At 50.8% G+C, this 22,071-nt stretch overlaps 1 protein-coding gene across 1 annotated transcript in view; it reads right to left on the reverse strand.

Annotated features, from left to right (window-relative positions):
- The window catches only part of MAEL (maelstrom spermatogenic transposon silencer), a 1,183,486-nt gene that overhangs the window by 196,163 nt on the left and 965,252 nt on the right, over window positions 1-22,071 (reverse strand). The window contains exon 10 of the mRNA XM_069635969.1: window positions 17,042-17,174. Coding sequence (XP_069492070.1) covers window positions 17,042-17,174 — 133 coding nt within the window. The remainder of the gene's footprint in view (window positions 1-17,041; window positions 17,175-22,071) is intronic.

Consider the following 22,071-nt stretch of genomic DNA (forward strand, 5'->3'; position numbering starts at 1 on the left):
GATAGAATCCAGAGACCCTTTCTAAAACGTAGATACAAGTCAATAGGCCTGTGCAAGTGTCAATGGGACAGGGGGTCCTGTTGTCGAGGATCACAAGATTATAACAGTTCACGATTGAAGATTGCCAGGAGTACTTAGCTATTGTCAAAAGGGAAGCAAAAGTTATAAGAGGGAAGGAAGATAAGGACAAGCCTTTGGTGAGGAGAAAAGGGGTTCAACCTGGTTCCTCGAAGTCGGACACAGTACCTTATTCGTATGAAGAGCTGGTGCCACGGCAGTTGTACCTGCAGACTCACGGTTCTTGAAGCTTCAGTCGCGGGGACAAGGACGACATCTGGAGCAATCTGCACTACCCAGGGATGAAGCCAGCAGCAGCAAAAACAACGGTGAATAAAAGGTGCGCTCCTTTAAAACAGGAGAGGCTCTTCTGATGGCTATCCGGACCACTACAGCTCAGTGCAGTGATTTCGACCCAGAAGAGGATTCTCTGGCTGTAGAAGGTGAGCTGGTTGATCCCACCAGGCTCAAGGGAAGAACACTCCTGACTGGATCTTCTCTGTCGTTGAAGCGTAGATAGCTCAGGACTTCACCGGGATCCAGTCGTTGCAGCAGCCATCTTCTGCACTTCTCTTCGGTTCCTTGCAGTTCCAGTGGCGACTGACTTCCAGCCCAAGAGTACTGCCTTTTATGCCAAAATCCCCCATTCACACAGCCTGGCTGTCACTCACTCAGCAGGGGGGTTGTCCAGCCCGGACAACCACCTCAGCCAATGATATGATATGATATGGCATTTGTAACCGCCTATACACAAGTGTTTCAAGGCGCGAGTGTTTCAAGGCGCGAAGCCAAACACCACAAAGTGCGACTTGGGTCTCCAAGGAGACCCTGTGCAAGGGGTGACTACACCCCTCCCTCACATTCAGCCCACCTAGACACCCAGACGCCAAAGGTCAACGAACAAAGCAGGCAAACCTGGTTTGCCGCGCAAAGATCCACGCAAGAAGGATGTTAACAAAAAGAAATGGCGATTAAACCCAACCGGAACCGAAATAAAAAGTATTTGGGCAAGCGGGTTTAAAGTTTGAGGCTACTAAAATAGCCTTAAAACGTTACCACGTTATATAATATAACCGCAGTAGGAAAATTAGGGTAGGTACCACTGCCACCAGCCAAGTCTTAATGCTAAGGGAGCGAAACGATGCTCCATGAGGCACAGATAAAAAGGGCTAAGAATTAACCCTTTCCAATACTCCATATAAGATGGGGTGTACTGGATCCGTGGTGAAAAGTGACTATGTAAAGTTAATGGCAACTTTACCCTTTCCTGGGGGACAGTAGTCAGCCCCAGAAAATGGACTCGGTGGGAAGCCTAGGAGATAACCCCTTGTTACGGCACTGAAGGTGCTGTGTAACACGCAAGAGTGGGGCTACTGAAGTGGTGTACTCCAGAGTCCACAATCACAAAAACAGTCAAAATACACATGGTAAAACACAGGTAAGAGTGGGGGAGAAGCTCACTCTTACCAGGTGGAAAAAATAAACTCCAGAAATCCAGCAAAGCTGCTGGGGGACTCGCTAGGTGAGGGTAATTAGCCATAGAATGAGAACACCAACACCCCTCCCCCCTGCCCCCAGACTAAGGGACAGGAGGATTTAATCCACTCATGGATGGAGCGCATACCTCTAGTCGCTTATAAACATCCTAGAGAGACCATCAGCATTTTGGTGGCTACTTCCTGCTCTGTGCTCAATGGTAAAATCAAATCCTTGCAGGCAGATTGACCATCTGAGTAGTTTGTGGTTTTTCCCTTTCATTTGCATCAGCCATCACAGGGGTTGGTGGTCAGTCTGAATAATGAAGGTAGAACCATACAAGTTTGGCCTAAACCTCTTCAGTGACCACACAATAGCAAAACATTCATGTTCTATTGTTGCCCACCTTGTCTCAGGATCCTTTATCTTCCTGCTGATGAAACAAATGGGATGTTCCCTACCTTTCTCATCCAGTTGACTAAGGACTAAACCTATACCTACATTAGAAGCATCAGTTTGTACAATGAAGGGTTGGTGGTAGTAAGGCGCTCTTAGGACTGGAGCTTGACAAAGGGCTTTCTTTAGACCTTCAAAGGCTTGATTGCACTCATTCCACCTGACCTTTTTAGGAAATTTGGGAGCGGAGATGACATTCAAGGGAGAAGCTATGGTCCCATAGTTCTCAATGAAGGTCCTGTAATACCCAGTGAGACCTAGGAAGGCTCTCACTTGGGTTTGAGTAGTAGGGGTGGCCCAGTTTTGTACATCTTGTACTTTGCTAGGCAATGACCTTATTTCACCTCATGTCCAGGGTAGACCACTGTACTCTGACCAATTTGACATTTACTTGCCTTTATGGTCAGATGGGCCTGTTCCAGAGCTTGCAATACATAAACTAAGTGATCAATATGTTCTTTCCATGTAGGGCTGAACACTGCAATGTCATCCAAGTATGTCATGCAGAAGTCCTCCATCACATTCAGAACTTGATTGACCATCCTCTGAAATGTAGCAGGTGCATTCTTTAATCCAAAAGGCATTACCTTAAATTGGTAGAGGCCAGCTGGGGTGGAGAATGCAGTTTTCTCCTTGGCATGGTCTGTCAGGGCTATTTGCCAATAGCCGGACGTGAGGTCAAATGTGCTGAGGTACTTGCTGCACCAAGCTTGTCCACCAGCTCATCTGTCCTTGGTAAAAGATGGACATCAGTCTTAGTGACTGCATTTAAAGCTCTATAGTCCACGCAGAATCTCAACTCCTGATATCCTGCCTTTGGTACAAGCACAAATGGGCTAGACCATGGGCTAGTAGAGGGCTCTATAACCCCGAAATTAAGCATCTTGTTGACCTCATTCCTTATGTGGGTCCTTACATTGTCTGACATTCTGTACCCCCTGCTTTTGACAGGCAAACAGTCACCAGTGAGGATATCATGCTGGCCCCAAGGGGTCAAGCCTGGTGAAAGTGAGACCAGGGAGGCAAACTGATTTAACAGTAATTTGCACTCATCCTGCTGGTCAGATGTGAGACTGGAAGAGAGATTAACTCCTTCCACTTGTTCATCTAAAGTTAAGCCTCTGAGGAGTTCAGGTAGAGGTTCACTCTCCTCCTGAGCTGAAGCTAGGAGCAATGCTCCTATGTCAGGTCTAGAGACATAAGCCTTTAAACGGTTGGTGTGAAAGACTCTAGGAGCCTCGTTAGGATTCCCCAAGTCCACCAGATAGATCACCTCTCCAAGTTTACCCACAACTTTGAAGGGTCCTATCCATTTGTCCTGTAAGGAACACGTTACTTACCTGTAACTGTTGTTCTCCAGCATGGGTCTGGCATGGATTCACATGCTCATGAATATTCCCCGTCGTCAGGCTGGGAATCCTCGGTAAAGAAAAATCAGTATCAGTTTCGTTTCTGATCTGTCTTTCGTAGTAGTAACCAATCACTGATCTCTGTGTCATACTGACCACAGCCAATGACTGCCCTCTACCTAAGCCCCGCCTCTGGTAGCCATCTTCCGATTTGGTAGCACGTGAAGTGGCAGTATGACCAAGTGAAGAGCCGCAGAGGGGTAGGTGGGAGGGTTCGCATGTGAATACATGCCAGACCCATGCTGGAGAACAACAGTTACAGGTAAGTAACTTGTTCCTTCTCCAGCATGGGGTCTGGCATGGATTCACATGCTCATGAATATAAGAATAAATAGCAGTACATACATGCACAACCACGGGGGTGGCAAAAGGCTCAACATTAAGCAATACAAAAAACTCAACATTAAGCATCTCTTATCTCCTCACCAGGCTCACCTTAAGCGAACAGGTTGCGCAGCACTGCTTGGCCGACCCTGGACTTCTCCCTGGAATCCCGATCGCCACAGTAGAATCTCGTGAAGGTGTGCGTCGACCTCCACGTAGCAGCCCTGCAGATGTCCAGCAGGGGCACACCAGATAAGAACGCCGTAGTAGCAGCGATCGCTCTGGTCGAATGGGCTCTCGGACGGCTTGGCAGCGGTCGGTTAGCCAACCGGTGGCAGTGCATGATGCTGCCGGAGAGCCATCTGGAAATAGACTTCGAGAGAGCATTCCCTTTATTCACGGGTCCAAAGTTCACGAATAGCTGTGATGTCCTCCGAAAACACTTTGTGCGGTCCACGTAGAACTTCAGTGCTCTAGCCACATCCAGCGAGTGCAAAGTCCTCTCGGCCGGCGACGAAGGAGACGGGAAGAAAACCGGTAACACCAGGGGCTCGTTAAGATGGAAGTCCGACGGCACCTTGGGCATAAAGGAGGGGTGCGTCCTAAGCACCACCCTCGAGGCATGGAAAGTCAAGTACGGTGCTTTGCAGGATAGGGCCTGGATCTCTCCCACTCGTCGTGCGAAGGTAATGGCCACCAGGAATGCAGTCTTCCACGACACAAACTTCATCGGTGCAGAGTGCATCGGCTCGAATGGGGGCCCCATGAGCCTGGTCAGCACCACGTTAAGTTCCCACGCCGGGGCCTTCACCGGCGGGAACGACCGGAACAGTCCTTTCTTAAACTCTTTCACCAGTCGCTGGGACCACAGGAACGTCCGTCCTGTGGTTCTGGTATATCTGGAGATCGCCGCCAGATGAATCTTAATGGAGGCATGGGCTAGCCCAGCCTTTGCCAGCGATAGCAGGTACGGCAGCACTTGAGGGGCCGTAATCCGTAGGGGGTTGATCTGTGCTTGGCACCAGATAGAGAACCTCTTCCACTTGTGACCGTAGCATTTGAGAGTCGAAGACGCCCTGGCCTTTGCAAGAACTTCTCTGCAATCGGCGGGTATATCGTACCCTCCAAACTCTAGCGCTAGAGGAGCCAAGCCTGCAGCTTCAGCGACGCCGGGTCGTGGTGGAAGATGGCGCCTCCTTCTCTGGAGAGAAGATCCGCGTCCGCCGACAGCTTGATGGGAGGGGAGGGGACGTTGACAAGTCCAGAAGGTCCGGGAACCAGATCTGCCTTGGCCACGCCGGTGCGACGAGGATCATCCTGCACCGGAACCTCTTGAGCTGGTTGATGAGTCGAAGCAGCAACGGCAACGGAGGGAACGCATACAGGTATAGGCCGTCCCAGGGGAACGAGAACGCATCGCCCATGCTTCTCGGCTGGGGAAACCTGCTGGCGAACCTCTTGCACTTGGAGTTCGTCGCTGTTGCAAACAGGTCGATTTGGGGTTTGCCCCATCGACGGAAGAGTTGATCCACCTGATCCTGGCGCAGTTCCCACTCGTGACACGCGTGCAGCTCCCTGCTGAGCGAGTCGGCGATGTGGTTTCTTTCTCCTGCCAGGTGGAAGGGAACCAGGAACATCCCCTGGGCGACCGCCCAGTGCCACAGATCCTGTGCCTCCTTGGATAGGGGTGGGGGATCTGGTGCCTCCCTGCTTCCGTATGTAAAACATTGTCGTGGTGTTGTCCGTGAAGATCCGCACCACCTTGCCCTTGAGCGACGGGAGGAACGATTTGAGAGCCCAGAACACGGCTCGGAGTTCCAGGACGTTGATGTGCAGGAGCCTCTCCTCCGGGAGCCAGAGGCCTCTTGCGTTTAGATCTCCGGTGTGGGCGTCCCAACCGTCCAGGGAGGCGTCAGTCGTCACCGTCTCCTGGTACGCCGGCGTCTGAAAGTCCTTGCCCGCCGTGAGGTGCGCTCGAACGCCCCACCACTGAATCGCCCGCCGGAACACCTCGTTGAGGGGGACCCTTGTCTTCGAAGGTGCCCGTCGCCTGCATCCAACGGGCGTCGAGAAATTCTTGAAGAGGGCGCATCCGTAGTCTGCAGAGGCGCACCAGGTAGATGCAAGAGGACATCATCCCCAGGAGGGACTTGATGGACCTCACCCTGGCCACGTCCGTGGCTAGCAGGCGCTGCACTTTGCCTAGAATGGTCTTTGTCCGTTCTTCCGACGGTGCCGCCAGGCGCCTCACTGTATCGAGCTTCGCTCCTAGAAACAGGGCCACCTGCGACGGCACCAGGTGGGACTTTGGGTAATTTATTGCGAATCCCAGGTCTGTGAGTAGCTGGACGGTCCTCGCAGTGTGTTCGACGGCGAGTTCCCTCGTCCTTGAGCGGATGAGCCAGTCGTCCAGGTAGGGGTAGACGTGAATACCCTGTAGGCGCAGCCGCGCCGCCACAGGTGCTAGGCACTTGGTAAAGACGCTGGGGGCCGACTTCAATCCAAACGGCAGTGCTCTGAATTGGTAGTGGCGTCCCTGGACGACGAACGTGAGGAACTTTCGGTGACTTTTGAGGATGGGAACGTGGAAGTATGCATCCTCCAGGTCCAACGACTATAGAAAGTCGCCTTCCTCCAGCTGTCCCAGTACGTGCTGGAGGGTGACCACCCTGAACTTTTGTGACCTGATTTATTTGTTCAAACGACGAAGGTCCAGGATAGGGGTCCAGCCGCCCGTCTTCTTCCTGACGAGGAAGTACCTTGAGTACCCCACGGAGCCTCTTCGGGACAAGCTCGATGGCGCCTTTCCTGAGCATCGCCCGTACTTCCAACAGCAGTTGCGGGACGTGATTTTCCTTCCTGGCCACAGGTGGAGACGCGAGGGCACTTCTTCAGGAATGCGATAGAGTGTCCTCTTGCCAGGGTATCCAGCACCCAAAGGTCGGTGGAGATGGACTTCCACACGCCGACGAACTTCGTCAGCCGGCCTCCCACCGGGGTGCTTCGGTGGGGGCCCGAGACCACGGCCGGTTCAGTCCTGCTTGGAGGTGGTGGTCTTGCCGCCCTGGCCACCTTGCCGACGGAGGCGAGGCACTCCCTCCTTGCCGCGACCCCTGTAGGCCTCCTGAGACGAGGAGCGTGCCGCCTGGCGGTAGGACGAGCCACCGCTGGATCCCTTGGAGGCACCCTGTCTGCCTCCGGAGCTCCGAAAGAGCCGTTGTTGCTGAAGGGCTCCTAGGGCGCGGGAGGTCTCCGCGTCAGTATTTATGGCTTGGAGGGATTTGTCCACCGCCTTCCCGAACAAGTAGCTGCCATTGAACGGCATGTCCAACACCCTGGTCTGGACGTCCTGACGGAAGTCTGTCGCCCGGAGCCAACCCCGTCGTCGTAGGCAAACACTGTTGCCCAGCTGGCGGAACCCGGTATCGGCAATATCGGTTGCCACCGTTATGGCGTGGTCCGACGCCACCTCGCCTTCTTGAAGTATTTCCAGGGCCTCGGACCTCTTGTCGTCCGGTAGGAAGTCCAATATGGGGGCCAGCTTAAACCAGAGCTCCCTGTCGTAACGGGCCACGATCGCCAGGGCGTTGGGCCGCTTTGATCGTCGTCGCCGCCGGCGAAATGACCCGTCGCCCCATGGCGTCCAACTTCCTTCCCTCGCCGTCCGGAGGGGAATTCGACGTTGAGGCTCCTGACCCCGCCGCCTTCTTCTTCGCCGCCGAGACGACCGAGTCTGGCGTTGGCTGGGCCCTGAGGCACAGGGGAGCGGTCTCGGGGACCCGGTACTTCTTCTCATACCGGTCCAGTTTGGCTGGTGCCGTGGAGGGGTTCTTGAGTACCGACAGGCCCTCCTCCCAGATGTCATCGATTAGAGGCACCGCGATGACAGTCTTCCTCTTGGCCTCCCGGCACTGATAGAGGAAACCTTTTTTCTGCTCCTCCGGGCAGAGCTGGAACAATTTGGACGCCCTGGCGATCATGGCGTGGAATGAGCCAATCTCGTCGGGCGGAGAGGCCTGTGCGACGGGAGACCCGTTCCGTCGTCGCCGTCGCAACCCGTCGTCGAGCCCACCGCACCGTCATCTCCCGACTCGTGGGAGGATGAGGAGGGAACTGCAGGCCTTACTGGGACGAGTGGAGGAGAGGGTTGGGTCCTCCGTCGTTTGTTCCGAGGACTTCCCGACGGGCAAGGTTGCGGGTCCTCCGGCCTGGGCCGTGGTAATCTCGTCCTTATCACAGAGCATAAGGACTGGATCGCAAACAAAATGGCCACCAAGCTATCCTGAGGCCTAGGTTCCGGCTGCGCCAGAAGGGAAGGCTGCTCTTCCTCGGTTATCTCCCGAGGATCTTCCTTGCGGGATTGAATCTTCTCGAATTGGACTTCGAGATTCCTCACGACCTCGGTCAGTTCCCCCTCCGAGGCTGACTCCGAGCTCGAGGAGGCTACCGTGCCCCCCCCCCCTTTTCCATCACGGGGGCCATGACGATGGGCTGAAAAGAGGATTCCCTCCTTGGTGGCAGGGAAACTCTAGTCCCGGAGGCAGTCTCCGCTGGCGGGGTCTCTGCCGGCTTGGCCAGAGTCTCCGCAATCGCCTCGATAGAGGCCTTTGCCTGCTGGGTAGGGGCCTTCACCACCTTAGGTGCGTCCTGGGCCTTCTCCTTAGGGGGAGGGGCGACGCCTCGCTCCCCCTCTCCCGAGATCGGACAGGGCTTCTCCCGAAGCTTACCCGGGGTCTCGGACTTCCTCTTCCCCGAACCGGAGCGCTGGCTCGTGGTTGACTGTGCCGGGGAAGGTGCGCCCTGCCTGGCGACCGAAGAGCCCGACCTTTCGGCGCTCCCGGAGCCAGCGGACTCGCGGCGCTTGGCCTGGTGTTGGGCCCCTGTCGCCGGGGCGCCCGCACAGGACTTAGAAGCCCGCTCTGACCCTTTCTTCTTCTTCTCACCCGTTGAGCCCTTCTCCAACCAGCTGGCGAGACGGGATCGACGGTCCCTCATGGTCCGCTCCGACAAATTCTTGCAGAACTGGCAGTCCTTCTCTACATGAGACTTGTCCCCATGAAGACAGTAGAGGCATCGCAAATGTTCGTCCCCCTTAAACACATTCTGCAGCCCGCATCCAGGGCAGCTGCGAAACAGCTTGGGTCCGGGTGACGAACTTGCGTCCTGGGCCATCTTGAAGTAGGCCGCAAATCATCTGGAATCCTCCAAGAGGTTGATTCGGCGAAATCTTCACCCTTGAGGGGCGTAGGAAAATCCCACAACGGGTACCCGTTAACGGAAGTAGAAACTGTGGAGCTTGAGGCTCGATTAACCGAAAAAATGTGAAAATTCACCTGAAAAAGCGCGAAACATGCAGCAAAAGCTCGAGAGCTAAGCACGAGGACTCCCAACACTTGAACGTGCGGTAAAAATCTGAAGATGGCTGCCAGAGGCGGGGCATAGGGAAATGGCAGTCATTGGCTGTGGTCAGTATGACGCAGAGATCAACGTTTGTTTACTACTACGAAAGACAAACGAAACTGATACTGATTTTTCTTTACCGAGGATTCCCAGCCTGACGACGGGGAATATTCATGAGCATGTGAATCCATGCCAGACCCCATGCTGGAGAACATCACAATAATCACAACGCATATTTACCATGGTAACACATCACATTATAGTACGTTAACAGTGAAAGACACAACACTTAAGCATAGTTGCCAAAGGGTGTAACCCCCACTTGGGGCTTACCTTATTGGAACAGGTGACGTAGTACTGCACGCCCCATCTGTGTATCTTCAGCATGTTGCTGTGCGAGACAGTAATGCTGGGTAAACGTGTGTGGTACCGACCAGGAAGCCGCCTGGCAGATGTCCCCCAGCGGAATTCAGGACCACAAAGCCGTCGACGATGTAGATCTTGTCGAATGGGCCCTTGGGCGCTTTTCTAGTGGCTTTCCAGCCTTGGAATGACAATAAGAAAAGACACCCATCTGGATAGTCCTTATCTTGAAATCACTTTACCCCTAGCCGCAGGACCATAAGTTACGAAGAGTTGTCTCCCGTCTCTGAAGCTTTAAGTGCGATGGAGATAAAATTTCAAAGCTCTTTTCACGTCCAATGTATGGAGAGTCTTCTCTGCCACTGAAGACTGTTGGAAAGAATGTAGGCAACACTATAGCAGCGTGTTTATGGAACACGGAAGGTACTTTAGGTATGCAATGTGGGTTAGTGGCCAGCACGACTAACTGAAAAACCACAAATACCGACGGTCGATCACTAGAGCTTGTATTTCCGACAGGCGACAAGCAGAAGTAATGGCCACCAGGAAAGCCAATTTCCAAGACAAGAATTTTAATGTCGTCGACATTGGTTCAAAAGTCGGTTTCATCAGGGCTGCCAGGACCAAGTTCAGACTCCAGATGGGAGGAAACTTCTTCTTGGGAGGAAAGGTTCTAAACAACCCTTTAAGGAAGTGTTTAACTAGGCGGGCACTGAACAGTGGAGTGGAATGTCTCTTCCGAGTAAATCTCGAGATGGCAGCTAAATGCACCTGTATGGATGAAACAGATAACCCGTTATTTGCCAGGAGCAGCAAGTATAGTAGGAGTTGTTCCGGTGTGATTGTCCGCGGGACCAGACCTGGTTGACCTGTGCACCATATGCAGAACCTTTTCCATTTGTATGTGTATGAAGCGTTCGTGGAAGGTGCCCTTGCGGCTTGCAAAATACGACGGCAATACGATGGAATCGCTAACGCGGCAAAATCAGGAACCAGGCCGTCAGACTGAGGTTGTCCGGGTCGTGATGCCAAACGGTCGCTTCCTCCTGAGACAGAAGGTTGGGGATCTTCTGGAACCTCATTGGCTCTGCCGCTGAGAGGTGAAGTAGATCGGAGAACCACACTTGTCTGGCCCAATACGGGGCCACCAGGATCACCCGACAAGGATATCTGTGGATCTATTGAAGAGTCTGACGGATGAGAGTGAATGGGGGGAAGGCATACAGAAACTTGCCCATCCACGGGAAGGAGGTGTCCCCTAGCGAGTCTAGTTGTGTCCACCTGCTCGCGTACTGGGAGCATTTCTTGTTGTCCCTTGTCGCAAAGAGATAGAGGGCCGGATGACCCCATTCCGCGAAGACCCGGTGCAGTTGCTGATCGTTCAGTTCCCATTCGTGTAGACAATTCATCTCTCTGCTGAGAGCGTCTGCTTGCACATTTTTTATTCCTGGTAAGTGGAACGCCAACAGACGTATGTCGTGGCCCAATGCCAAATCTCCTGGGCTTCCGTCGACAGGCTCCTGGAGCGAGTACCTCCCTACTTCCGTAGATAAAACATGGTTGTCGTGTTGTCCGTCATTCTCACCACTGAGCCCCTTCTCTGTGGCAGAAAGGATTTCAGGGTCCAACGCACCGCCCTCAGCTCTAGCAGGTTGATGTGGAGGGAGGACTCTTCCGATGACCAATGACCCTGAACCTGTAAGGAGTCCAGATGAGCTCCCAACCCAGTTAGAAGCATCCGTAACCAGTGTCTTCTGGAACGCAGGCTTCAGTAAGGGCATTCCCTTCGTTAGGTGTATGGAGATTCTCCACCATTGAAGCGCCTGCACGAGCTGGGCGTTGATGGTGAACTTGTCCGACCAGCGACCTCGACTCTGTGCCCATCGATCCGCCAAGAATTCCTGAAGAGGCCTCATGAAGAGGCAACAGTTGTTTATCAAGGGTATGCAGGACGACATGGTACCCAGCAGGGACATGAACCTTCGTACTGACACTTTGACGTCAATCTCCCATTCCGTTGCCTTTTGTTGCAGTCTGTGAATCCTTTCGAGGGATGGCTTCACCAGTCCCGACTGTGTGGAACTCTGCTCTTAAAAAGACCAAGTTCCTTGAAGGCTTTAACGAGGACTTGTCGAAGTTCACTGCGAAGCCCAAACGTTGCAGGAGGGACAGAGTGGCATCTAGGCTTTCTTGTGCCCTTCCTGGAGACAGACCCCTCACTAGCCAATCGTCTAAATAAGGGTACACATGGTGACCTTACTTTCTTAACCAGGCTTTTATTGGAGCCAGACATTTGGTGAACGTCCTGGGGGACCATTTCAGGCCGAACGGGAGGACCTTGAACTGATAGTGTGTTCATCCGACGACAAACCGCAGAACTCTTTTGTGCCGTCGACGCATCGGGATATGGAAGTATGCGTCCTGAAGGTCTAGTGACGACAAATAAACTCCGGGTTGTATCGATCGCATCACCTCCTGAAGCGTCGGCATTTTGAATTTTAAATTCTTGAGCAGTTTGTTGAGCGCTCGTAGATCCAGAATGGGACGCCATTTTCCATTTGGTTTCTTGACGACAAAGTACCGGGAGTACACTCCCTGTCCTTTTTCTGCCACCGAGACCAGTTCTATTGCCCCTTTCTGCAGCATAAGCGCCACCTCCTGTAGTAGTATTTGAAGGTGGGGCTGGGCCGAGAACAACAGTGGAATGTGTGGTGGCTTGTCCTTTAACTGTAGAGTGGCCGAGATGAATCGTGTCCAAAACCCATCGGTATGTTATGCGCTCCCACTCGTCGATGCGACAAGACACTCTACTCCCCAGGACGCCCTGAAGCATGTCATTGTTGGTTCTTGGTTTGTTTATCTTTCGTCGACGAAGGGTAGGCACTCCGTCGTCTGGAGGTTTGGTAATCTCTTCCTCTACGAGAGGACTGGGCCGCACGCCTGTAGCCTTGGGACGAGTAGGAGGGTCTGCTGAAACCTCGGTCTCTAGATGACCCAAACCGGGAGTTACCAGAGGCCCCTCTGAAAGGAACGAAAATTCCTACCACTCTGCAGGGCTCAGAGTGACCTTGTCGTGTCAGTATCCTCTTTCATGCCCTTCAATGCCTCATCAACTTTTTCACCGAACAGTTGCTCCCCTTCGCACGGCATATCTAAAACTTTATATTGCACTAGCAACATTGTGGACTTTCTATGTTCCTCGGGCAAATGCTCCAAGATAGGAGCCAGTCGGTGCCACATTTCCCTGTCATACCTAGACATAATAGCCAAGGAGTTTGCTGCTCTAACCGTAGTCGTGCCGACGGACAGCACCTTCTTGCCGAAAGCGTCCTGTCTCCTGGCCTCGTTGTCTGGAGGGGTTGTGCATTTATGTTGAGACCTGGCCTTTCTCGCCGCCGCCGATACCACCGACTCCGGCAAAGGATGAGACGTCAGGCACTTCGGAGTCGATTCCGGAGCCTTAAACTTCTTCTCCAAACGAGCTTTCACTGCCGGTTCAGAGAACGGGTGCCGCATGGTCTTCAGGCCCTCTTGCCAGACATGATCCAAAATCGGGATGGCGAATATGGATTTCCTTCTCTTGCCCATAAGATCAAAAAGAAAGCAATCCTTTTTCTCCTCTTCAGGAACTAGGCCATACTCCGAACACGCCTTACTCATCATGGCATGGAATGCACCCACGTCGTCAGGCGGCGATGGATGTGCCGGGCTTCTCGGAGCTTCCATGTCCGCTTCAAAGTCCCAAGTTGGGTCCCTTGAGGGGGATCGTGAGATGTCTGAACCTGATCCCTCACGGTCAGAGACCTGTAGTTCTTCTTGCAGGGTAGGACAATCTTCCGGCACGTGGGAAGCGGCCGTAATCCTGGTCGCCGAGCGAGGAGCCGGGCCCGGCTCGTCGACGAATGGCATAGACTGTATCCGTGTTGGGGCCCCAGGCTGGGGTATTTGTGTGTCCAAACGCTGTAATAGTTTCTGTAGCGTATTTAGCACCCTCAAGGACAGAACCGCCTGGGGGTTCAGTAATGACGAGGTAGTAGGGATGGAACCCACACCCAAGAGGGACATTGCGCTGGTCGGCTGCAGACCCAGATTGGTTGGGCGCGCGACGGTGTCGCGTTTGTCAGCCGACGAGATGGAGAAAGTCGCCTCTGGTTGAAGCAGGGCCTCCGGCGGAACGGGATCGAAAACCTCTGGTTGCCATCCCATCGACGGGACCACCATCGACGATATGTTTCCTACCGCCGCAGTCTGACATGCGGGAGGAGCCGCCGATGACACAGGCGTCGATGAGCGGGCCGTCGGCGAAGCCAATGGCGCAGGGCCTTGAGGTGTTCCCGCCGCTTTCGGGGCCGACTTGCTGGCCGCGGCCTCTCGACTCAAGGTAGACTTATGACGGTCTCCTGAGGAGGATTTAGATGATTATTTTCTCTCCTTTTTAGATGAGGAGGAAGACGGCGCCTTGTGTGAAGAGGAGGCCTTCGAATGTTTCTCCGAGGGCCGTTTTCCGGCCGACTCCGTGGTTTGTTTTTCGGCAGCACGTGCCTTCTTCGTCGGGGGTTTCCGACTTACTTCTAGAGGCCGTGGAGCCCACCTCCGATGCCGGGTACCCACCCGCTCCGTCGTTGAGCCAATCGACCAGGCGTCTTTTACAATCTTTGAGGGTTTTTTGGGAGAAAAACTGACAGATTTCACAAGTGTCTGCCGTGTGGTGAGGATGAAGGCAGTAAATGCAGTCCATATGACCATCCCCTTCGTACACCACCTTAAGGCCGCACGTGGCACATGGACGAAGCAACGCCTTTCCAGACATTCTTCTTGAAAAGAACAGTCGCAGAAGTAGAAAGAACAGCCTAACCAAATAGATACGCGAGGTAATCCCACCACTTTGGAAGACGGTTGAAATCTGAGGGAACCGCGGGGCGGAGCTATATATACCCCTACGTCCTAGTGGCGCCGGCGTGCGCGGCCCAAAACGACATGGATAGGACACAAAAGTGTCAGATTTTTTCCTATGGAAAATGTCTATATAACTTACCGAGGATTCCCAGCCTGACGACGGGGAATATTCCAAGCATGTGAATCCATGAAAGATCCAATGCTGGAGAAAATCAGTCCTAACATAGGACAAGTGAAAACTGCATTTTATGGAACCTGGGGCCAACGTTTCCCAATGCAATAGTAAATGAACATTGAGTTAAAGAAGCAACCCCCACTCGGCATTCAAAGATATGATACATGCTGTGGCATTTATAACGCGATTGTACACAAGTGTTTCTAGGCGCGACAAGAAAAGGATGGGGGAAAACAAAGGGAGGATAAAATAACGATCTTACTAGGCCTCGTTTTTCAGATTGCTCAAGTGCAGGGGAGAAGTGCTAAAGGGGAGCCGAAGGGGGTGTTGGGGGGGTTAGTCGAAAGTGCAATTAACTCACAAGCGCAGCCAGCGGGCGGCTCATAAGTGCAGAGAGCAGGGACTGTAGGGTTGCAGATAGACCCTTAAGTGATGGGGAGGCCAGAGGCAGTGCAAGAGCAACTGGACATGATGAAGCCTGGGACAGAGTTCAGACGGTGACCAGTTGAGCTTTGCGTGGAGCAGTCAGCTGCATTAGCAGGGATGAGGAAGAGAGAAAGCGGAAGTGAAGAGGAAGCTCACAAGTTGCTTCCGGAACCAGAAGTGGTTCTGTGCAAGTTTGAGAGGCGCAGGGAGGCTGTTCCAGAGGAAGGGCCCCAGACAAGGCGATAGATCTTCCTCAAGCTCTCTGCTTGGAGAAACGTCTGACCCTCAGAGTTCGAGGTGGATGAGCAGAGAGCTCAAGAAGGAAGATGTTTTGGAAGAGAAAGTTGGAGGTAGAGCGGTACCAGGACCCAAAAAGCCTTGTGGACGATGCAGAGGGCCTTGCACTTGATCCTTGCAGCCACAGGGAGACCGTGATGAGATTTCAGCACTGGAGAGATGGGGTCCCTGGGTTTGACGACAAGGACAAGTGTCACAGTCCTTTTCTGGATAAATTGTAAAGGTTGAAGAGTTGAGACATGAAGATTTATAAAGAGTCTGTTGCAATAGTCCAGCCTAGAGAGGACCAGAGCTCTGGAGACCGTGAGCTTCTGGGGGAAAGTGAGAAAAGGAAGAATACCTCTGAGGAGGCACAGCTGATAGTTTGACTTCTTAGAGATGTCAGATGTGAGGAGAGAAGGAGATGACACCAAGGTTCTTAGCCTTACAGGAAGGAGCAGGAAGAGGTCCCAAAGTGGGCAGCCAGAGAGCGAGATGAAAGGAGGGAGCTGATGTCCCAATGAGGAGGATCTCAGTCTTACTGGCATTAAAGCAGATCATTGGCAGCACACCGTTCCTGAATTGCGGCCAGACAGTCTGGTATGAAAGAAGAAGCAGAGGTGGCTGAGGGGAGCCTGAAAGAGAGCAGAGTGTCATCTGCATAACATTGAAAATTGGAGCAGAAAGTAACAATGCAGTGTGCAAGAGTTGCTATCTAGTGATTGAAGAGCCAGGGGGAGAGGCTAGACCCCTGGCGAACACCAAGTAGAGAGACAGAAGAGGGGAAAGACCCCAGTTGGACCTGAGTGGGTCGGTCAGTGAGAAAGGAGGTCAACAAGGCCGGGGCCTGATCAGTAATACCAAGGTTGTTGCGTAGGCAAATGAGCAGGATGGCATGGTTGACCGTGTCAAAAGCAGAGGATAGATTGAGGAGAATGAGAACAGAAGGGAGATTAGAGTCAGGATTGAAGAGCAAGTCTTCACGGGTGTTCAGGAGAGCAGTGTCTGTGCTTTTGGCAGCTCTGAAGTCAGACTGCTGGTCATGGAGGCAACCAACAGATTCAGTATGTAGATTAAGCTGGGCGATGTCCAGCTTTTCCAGGAGTTTGCTCAGGAAAGGAGTGATGGAGATCAGGCACTAATTAGTCTAAGAGGAAGGATCGGCTGAGAGCTTCTGGATATGAAGAGGTTCATATCATGAGGATAGTGACCAAGCCACTCTGCATTCTGTAATCAGACGGGAACATTTGAATTTGCAACAATAGTATGTGAATATTTTAGTAAACCATTTGACGAAGGGAACAAGAACCTTAAATTCAAGGTTCACATGTGCACAACTATTCAACTGAACTTTGCAAGAAACAGACCAATTAACTGGCGTGGATACTCCACAAGAAAATACATGTGATCACAAAAACCCTGATCTGAAATGGCATGAAAAAAAATGAAAATATTAAATTCATGAATCTAAGAATATTTTTTTCATGAGCCCGCTTTACACATTTTCTTTAGATTGGAAGTCGTAACAAAAATGGTACAATAATATTTAAACTTCGAAACACGACACTTTGAAATGGTGAGCAAAACCTTTGTGGTGTATACAGAAAGATGTACCAATAGTCTATGCTCTAGTCCCAGCACAGGAAGCAAACTAAGTTAGGAACGGAAGATCGCTGGACCCAGGAAGGACATTGGCTATATGTTTAAAAAAACACAAAAAAAGCAGGTAATCAGAGAAAATAACTAGACTTCTGGGCTGTAGCATTCCTGAAAGAAAACATACCTGGAAACGACCAGCATCAAGGACTACCATTTTAGGGTTCTTATCATTGTGTGGATCACTATCCTGAAGTGGTAAATGCGCATTTGTAAGAGGAATTTCATACACTGAAGTCAAAGCACTGCTGATACAATACCTAAAGTAAAGTAGCATAAAAGAAAGTAGATGAGCAAAATGTGCATCAAATAACCATTTAAAATATTAAATAGATTACATAAAATTACTCAACACGAGAAATTCCATTATTCATTATAGTACACAGGCAGTTTCACTTTTGAAAAGAAAGGTACCCTTTTAGCAATTTTTAGAGAAAGAAAAATTTACTTACCATAACTATTTTTCTGCAGCATGGGTCCATTTAGTTATTTTTTATTTATTAGAATTTATAAAGAGCCTAACAGCCCTGAGGCATAGTGGTGCTGTTACATACAGCTTTGCTTAACATTAAAGTAGGAGGCAAAATATGTATGCAGTAACATAGTCCTGGAAATACATATAGTTGCAGAGAACAGGGTAAGGATAGGACAGGTTCTCAGGTTCCATGGGAGGCTGTTGGTTCTTACGTACATACATGCAGGCAAGGCTAGTTAAAGAGCTTAGTTTTGAGCGCTCTCCGGAACGTTGTCAATGAGGTATCCTTCCTAAGGAATATTGGATACCGTGTTTCAATTCTTTGGTGCCAAGAAAGGGAAGCTTGCGCCTCCAGCCTTGGCTCTATGGGATTGAGAGCTGGTCGGAGAGTTGGGCCTGATTGTGTCTGTTTGACTTGGCACGGTGGATTCTTTCAGATAGTTATGGAGGATCAGAGAGAGGCTCATGTGTGTGATGGACAGGGTCTTAAAGAGTATCCGCTCTCTAACTGGGAGCCAGTGGGCGTCCCTTCTCGCTTAGGAAAGGTGTTCCCTTTTCGGAATGCTTAGTGCAGCTATCATTGCGTTATTTTGTGTGATTTGCAGTTTATTGATGTTTTTGGATGATGTGCCTAGAAGCAGGGTGTTGCAGTAGTCTAACTTGGCTCCAATTGTAGTTCTAGCTATGTTTAGAAAGTTTTTGGATGAAAGGTATGGTTTGACCGCATTCATGATCTTGGTTGTCAGTACAATGGATGACGAGATGGCGTTTACTTCCCACGTCAGAGAGAGGGTGGAGTCCAGGAAGACTGAGTGTTTTGATTGCTGACTAAGTGCTGATTAGTGTTCTCAATGCTGAAGGAGTTTTTACTGTCGAGCTTGAGGATTTCTTTTGGGCCTCCCAAGAGTAATTCTGCTTTGTCCCTATTGAGGCACAGACTGTTTGCTGCCATCCAAGCCTGGATCAGGGTGCATGTTTCGTTGAGTGGCTGCGTCCTGTTCATAGGAGCCTGAGAGTGGTAGCAGAACCTGCATATCATCGGCATAGTTGGAGTAGGTTATGCCATGATAGTCTAGATCATTGAAGAGGGGTAGGGTAAATATATTGTATAGGGTGGGTGAGGTACAGGAGCCCTGGGGGACTCAGCAGTGGATGGGAGTCGGGGTAGCACATGCCTGGTTAGAGAAAACTCAAGTCTTCCTTCAAGGAAGAAGGGGATCCATGATGTGGCTTCATGGGAGAAATGGGCTGCACGCCAAAAGCGTCTGCAGAGGGTCTTGTGATCTACTAGATCCAAAGCTGCAGACAGATCCAGGAGCAGTGCTGGTTTACCTTTGTCCATAGTATCACCCAATTGGTTTTTAAGGTCGAGTAGGGCGGTCTCAGTCCCATGGCAAGGATGGAAGCCTGATTGCCTCTTGCCTAGTATCGTATTGCTTTCCAGAAAGTGTTGGATCTGCAAGTAGGTAGCTTTGTCAAGTATCTTGAGCAGGAAGGGAACAGTAGTTATTGGCCTGTAGTTATTCTGTGAGTCAGGATCAAGGGAGGGTTTCTTGAATAACGGGCAGGACTGAGGGCTGGGGGTACGATACCCGATGAGAATCAAGCCTTGATAAAGGCTGTGAGGAAAGGGGTTAGTGAGTCTGCACAGTCTTTGATAAGGGCAGCGGGGCAGATGTCACCCTTGCATGAGGATGGCTTGATATGTTTAATGTCTAGGCCTTCCGTCTCCTTTACTTCTCTGAAGGAGAAGGACTTTGTCTCTTTGTTGCGATGGTTAAATAATGCAGTAGAGGGAGCACTTGTCTTGGGCAGTGCCCGATACTGGGAGTTGATTCTTTACTGGAGGGTGTCTATTTTATTCAGCATGGCAGTTTGTATGTTGTTACACCATGTTTCATCTTTCGCAGTTTCCTGTGTGTTACTAGGTGGGGCTGCCAGTTCTTTGAATATCGCAAAGAGTTCTTTAGACTCTGATTTAGCGTTAGAGATCATCAAATTGTATGATGAGGATTTGGCCTGGGTGATTTCCTTTTTATATTGTGTGGCTAGAGTTTTGTAGGCCTTAAGGGTCGAGCAGGTTTGCCATGTGGTGAGCACGGAGCGCTTGAGTGATCTTAGGTTGATTAATTCTTGAGTGAACCATGAGTTGGCATGTTTCTTGGTCTTAGCCTTTTTACTTTCTACCAGGGCAATGGCGTCTACCGCAGTTCTGATGGTGGAGTTGTAGAGCTCTACCAAAGCCAGGGGGGGGGGTCATTGGAGATCGGGGGCTTAAGGGTCGAGGTCTCAATGAGATGGATGATCCTTTCTTTGGCGAGGAGCTGAGAGGTTCTGGCCAGAGCAGGGTGAGTGAACATATTTGGTTCAATGGTGTTTTTAGTAGTAATGTGGAAGTGTATGAGGTGATGTCGCAGTTGTGGTCAGCTGTCTAATCTAGTATGCAACCTTTTGTGCGAGTCGGGTCAGTGACTCTCTGGAGAATGCCCAGATCGTGGAGTGCCTTAGCAAGGGCTTTGCTTTGTCCTTTGGGTCTTTGAAGCCAAGGTTGAAGTCACCCAAGAGGATGGCTTTGGTGTTATGTTTTATGTTGTCTAACTGGTGAAGGAGATTCACTCTGAAGTCTAGTATGGAAGCAGGGGGGTGAGATTATGTGGAGGGAGATAGTATTAGGTGAGAGGGAGTTTGACAGATATGGCATCTGTGTTGTCATCAGACAGTGAATTTACTTGTCAAATGGTCAGGGAGTCTTTGGTAATGAGGGCCACCCCACCTCCTTTGTTGCAGGTTCTGTCCTTGTGGAAATTGGTGTATCCTGGTGGGAGGGGTAGACTGATGGAGGGGCCAGAAGCTTCGTGTAACCACATTTCAGCAATGGCAAGAAGATCCAGGTCAGTGAGCATGTCTCTGATCTTGATGGCGTGTGCTGGGAGTGATTGTGCATTAATTAGGGCGTATTTGAGTTGGGTGGAGGGGGCAGAGGGTGCGAGTTGGGTCTTTGTAGGGGATGGTCTATTAGTTGCTTTGTTGGTGCTAGGCGGGACGGTAGTCTTGAGCTTCGGTGCAAGAGGGTTTTTGGGATTTTTGGCTTGGGTTCAGTAGCAGTTGTCATGTGATGAGATGGGGCGCCTAGTAGTTGGTTTCTCATGCCTTGGGCGTGAGGTATACAGGTGGGGGGCTCTGTGCGGTAATGCAACTTCTTAGGTCTGGTGCTTGGCGATTGAGAGGTCGTCGGAGGCTTTTGGCATCAGTTTGTGTGGCAGGTGGGGCACAGAAAAAGGAGGGCAGGAAAGGCGTGGGGGATGTATTTGTCATAGGCACTTTGTGGTGCATCTTAGCAAGCGGGGTACAGCTGGCTAGGCAGATTGACTATGGGAATGTGATCCTGCGGCTGCGATGGCTTATATGGGCATAGGGGTGAGCAGTAGGGGGGTCCTGCCTAAACGGTACAGCTGGTCAAAGATACAAAACATACTTCGTTGATATATTTTTTATTTAAATGTTTTATTGGTTTCATAAAGCAGACAGAAAGACAAAAAATAAAGGAAATTCATAAATGAAAAAATTAAAAACGCATTACCGCTTTAATCATTTCCTTAACTCATTTCTTCTCAAAATAAGCATTTACAAAATAAAATTTAACATCATCATACATCCCATTTACAAACACTCCATAGTTCATTCCAAAACTATCTCTACTTCGAGGTTTTTCATAGGACAGTTTATAACATTTTCATAGCAGCAACTACAAGCTTGGTTTGTTCTCCTATTAGCTCCCAATTCCAACATTCTGACGAGGTAATAGTAACTCCCATCACTTTAAAATCTTCCAAGAAAAAACATCTAATTTCTTGTAGGCCTTCACAGTGCATGACTAAGTGCTCAGGGGTTTCTACCAACATCTTGTTCTTACAATAACGACAAAAATGTGTTTTCAATGTGTATGTAAGATGTTTAAACTAGACTGGTGATGGGCAGGGACTTCAATGGAGGTGATGAGCAGCACTGAGGATCGCACACATCAAAGAGGAAGAAATCCGTCACGACCGATCAAGTTGGCCAGCTTTGCATCAGCACAGGGCCTGAAAGACGCATGGAGGGACCTCCATCCAGACGAGAAACAATTCTCTTTCCACTCGGGTGCACACGGGTCGATGTCCAGGATAGACTAGTACTTCCTCCCCGGTGTAAATGTGCACAAAGTAATTGAGGCAACTCTGCAGCCCCGAGGAATATCAGATCACTCCCCACTCATGATGCTGCTCGAGACAGAAAGACCCCAACCCCCACCGAGGTAGCGATTGAATGCATACTACCTAAGATTCCCAGAACTGACGGAGAAAATCCAAGAAGCGACCGCGACGTACTTTGAACTAAATCAGGATTCTGTGGACGATGCTGGAATAGTATGGGAAGCATATAAGGCAACTCTAAGGGGTGAAATTCTGAGCTGGACTACAGCACATTTAAAAAAAAAAAAAAAAAAAAAAAAATCACACCGGCGAGAAGTGGAAGAAGCAGACGTGAGGAACAGCAGATGACAACACATCTCTACAAGTGGCACAAAAGAAACTATACAACGTGGCGCTGACATGCGCAAAACAGGCGCACAGAACTACACGTGCAAGGATATACGAAACAAGAGACAAAGCCAGCAAAATACTGGCATGGCTGGAAGGCTG

The sequence above is a fragment of the Ambystoma mexicanum genome, chromosome 7p (assembly GCF_040938575.1).
Source record: "Ambystoma mexicanum isolate Mex_15411 chromosome 7p, UKY_AmexF1_1, whole genome shotgun sequence".
Lineage (NCBI taxonomy): Eukaryota > Metazoa > Chordata > Amphibia > Caudata > Ambystomatidae > Ambystoma > Ambystoma mexicanum.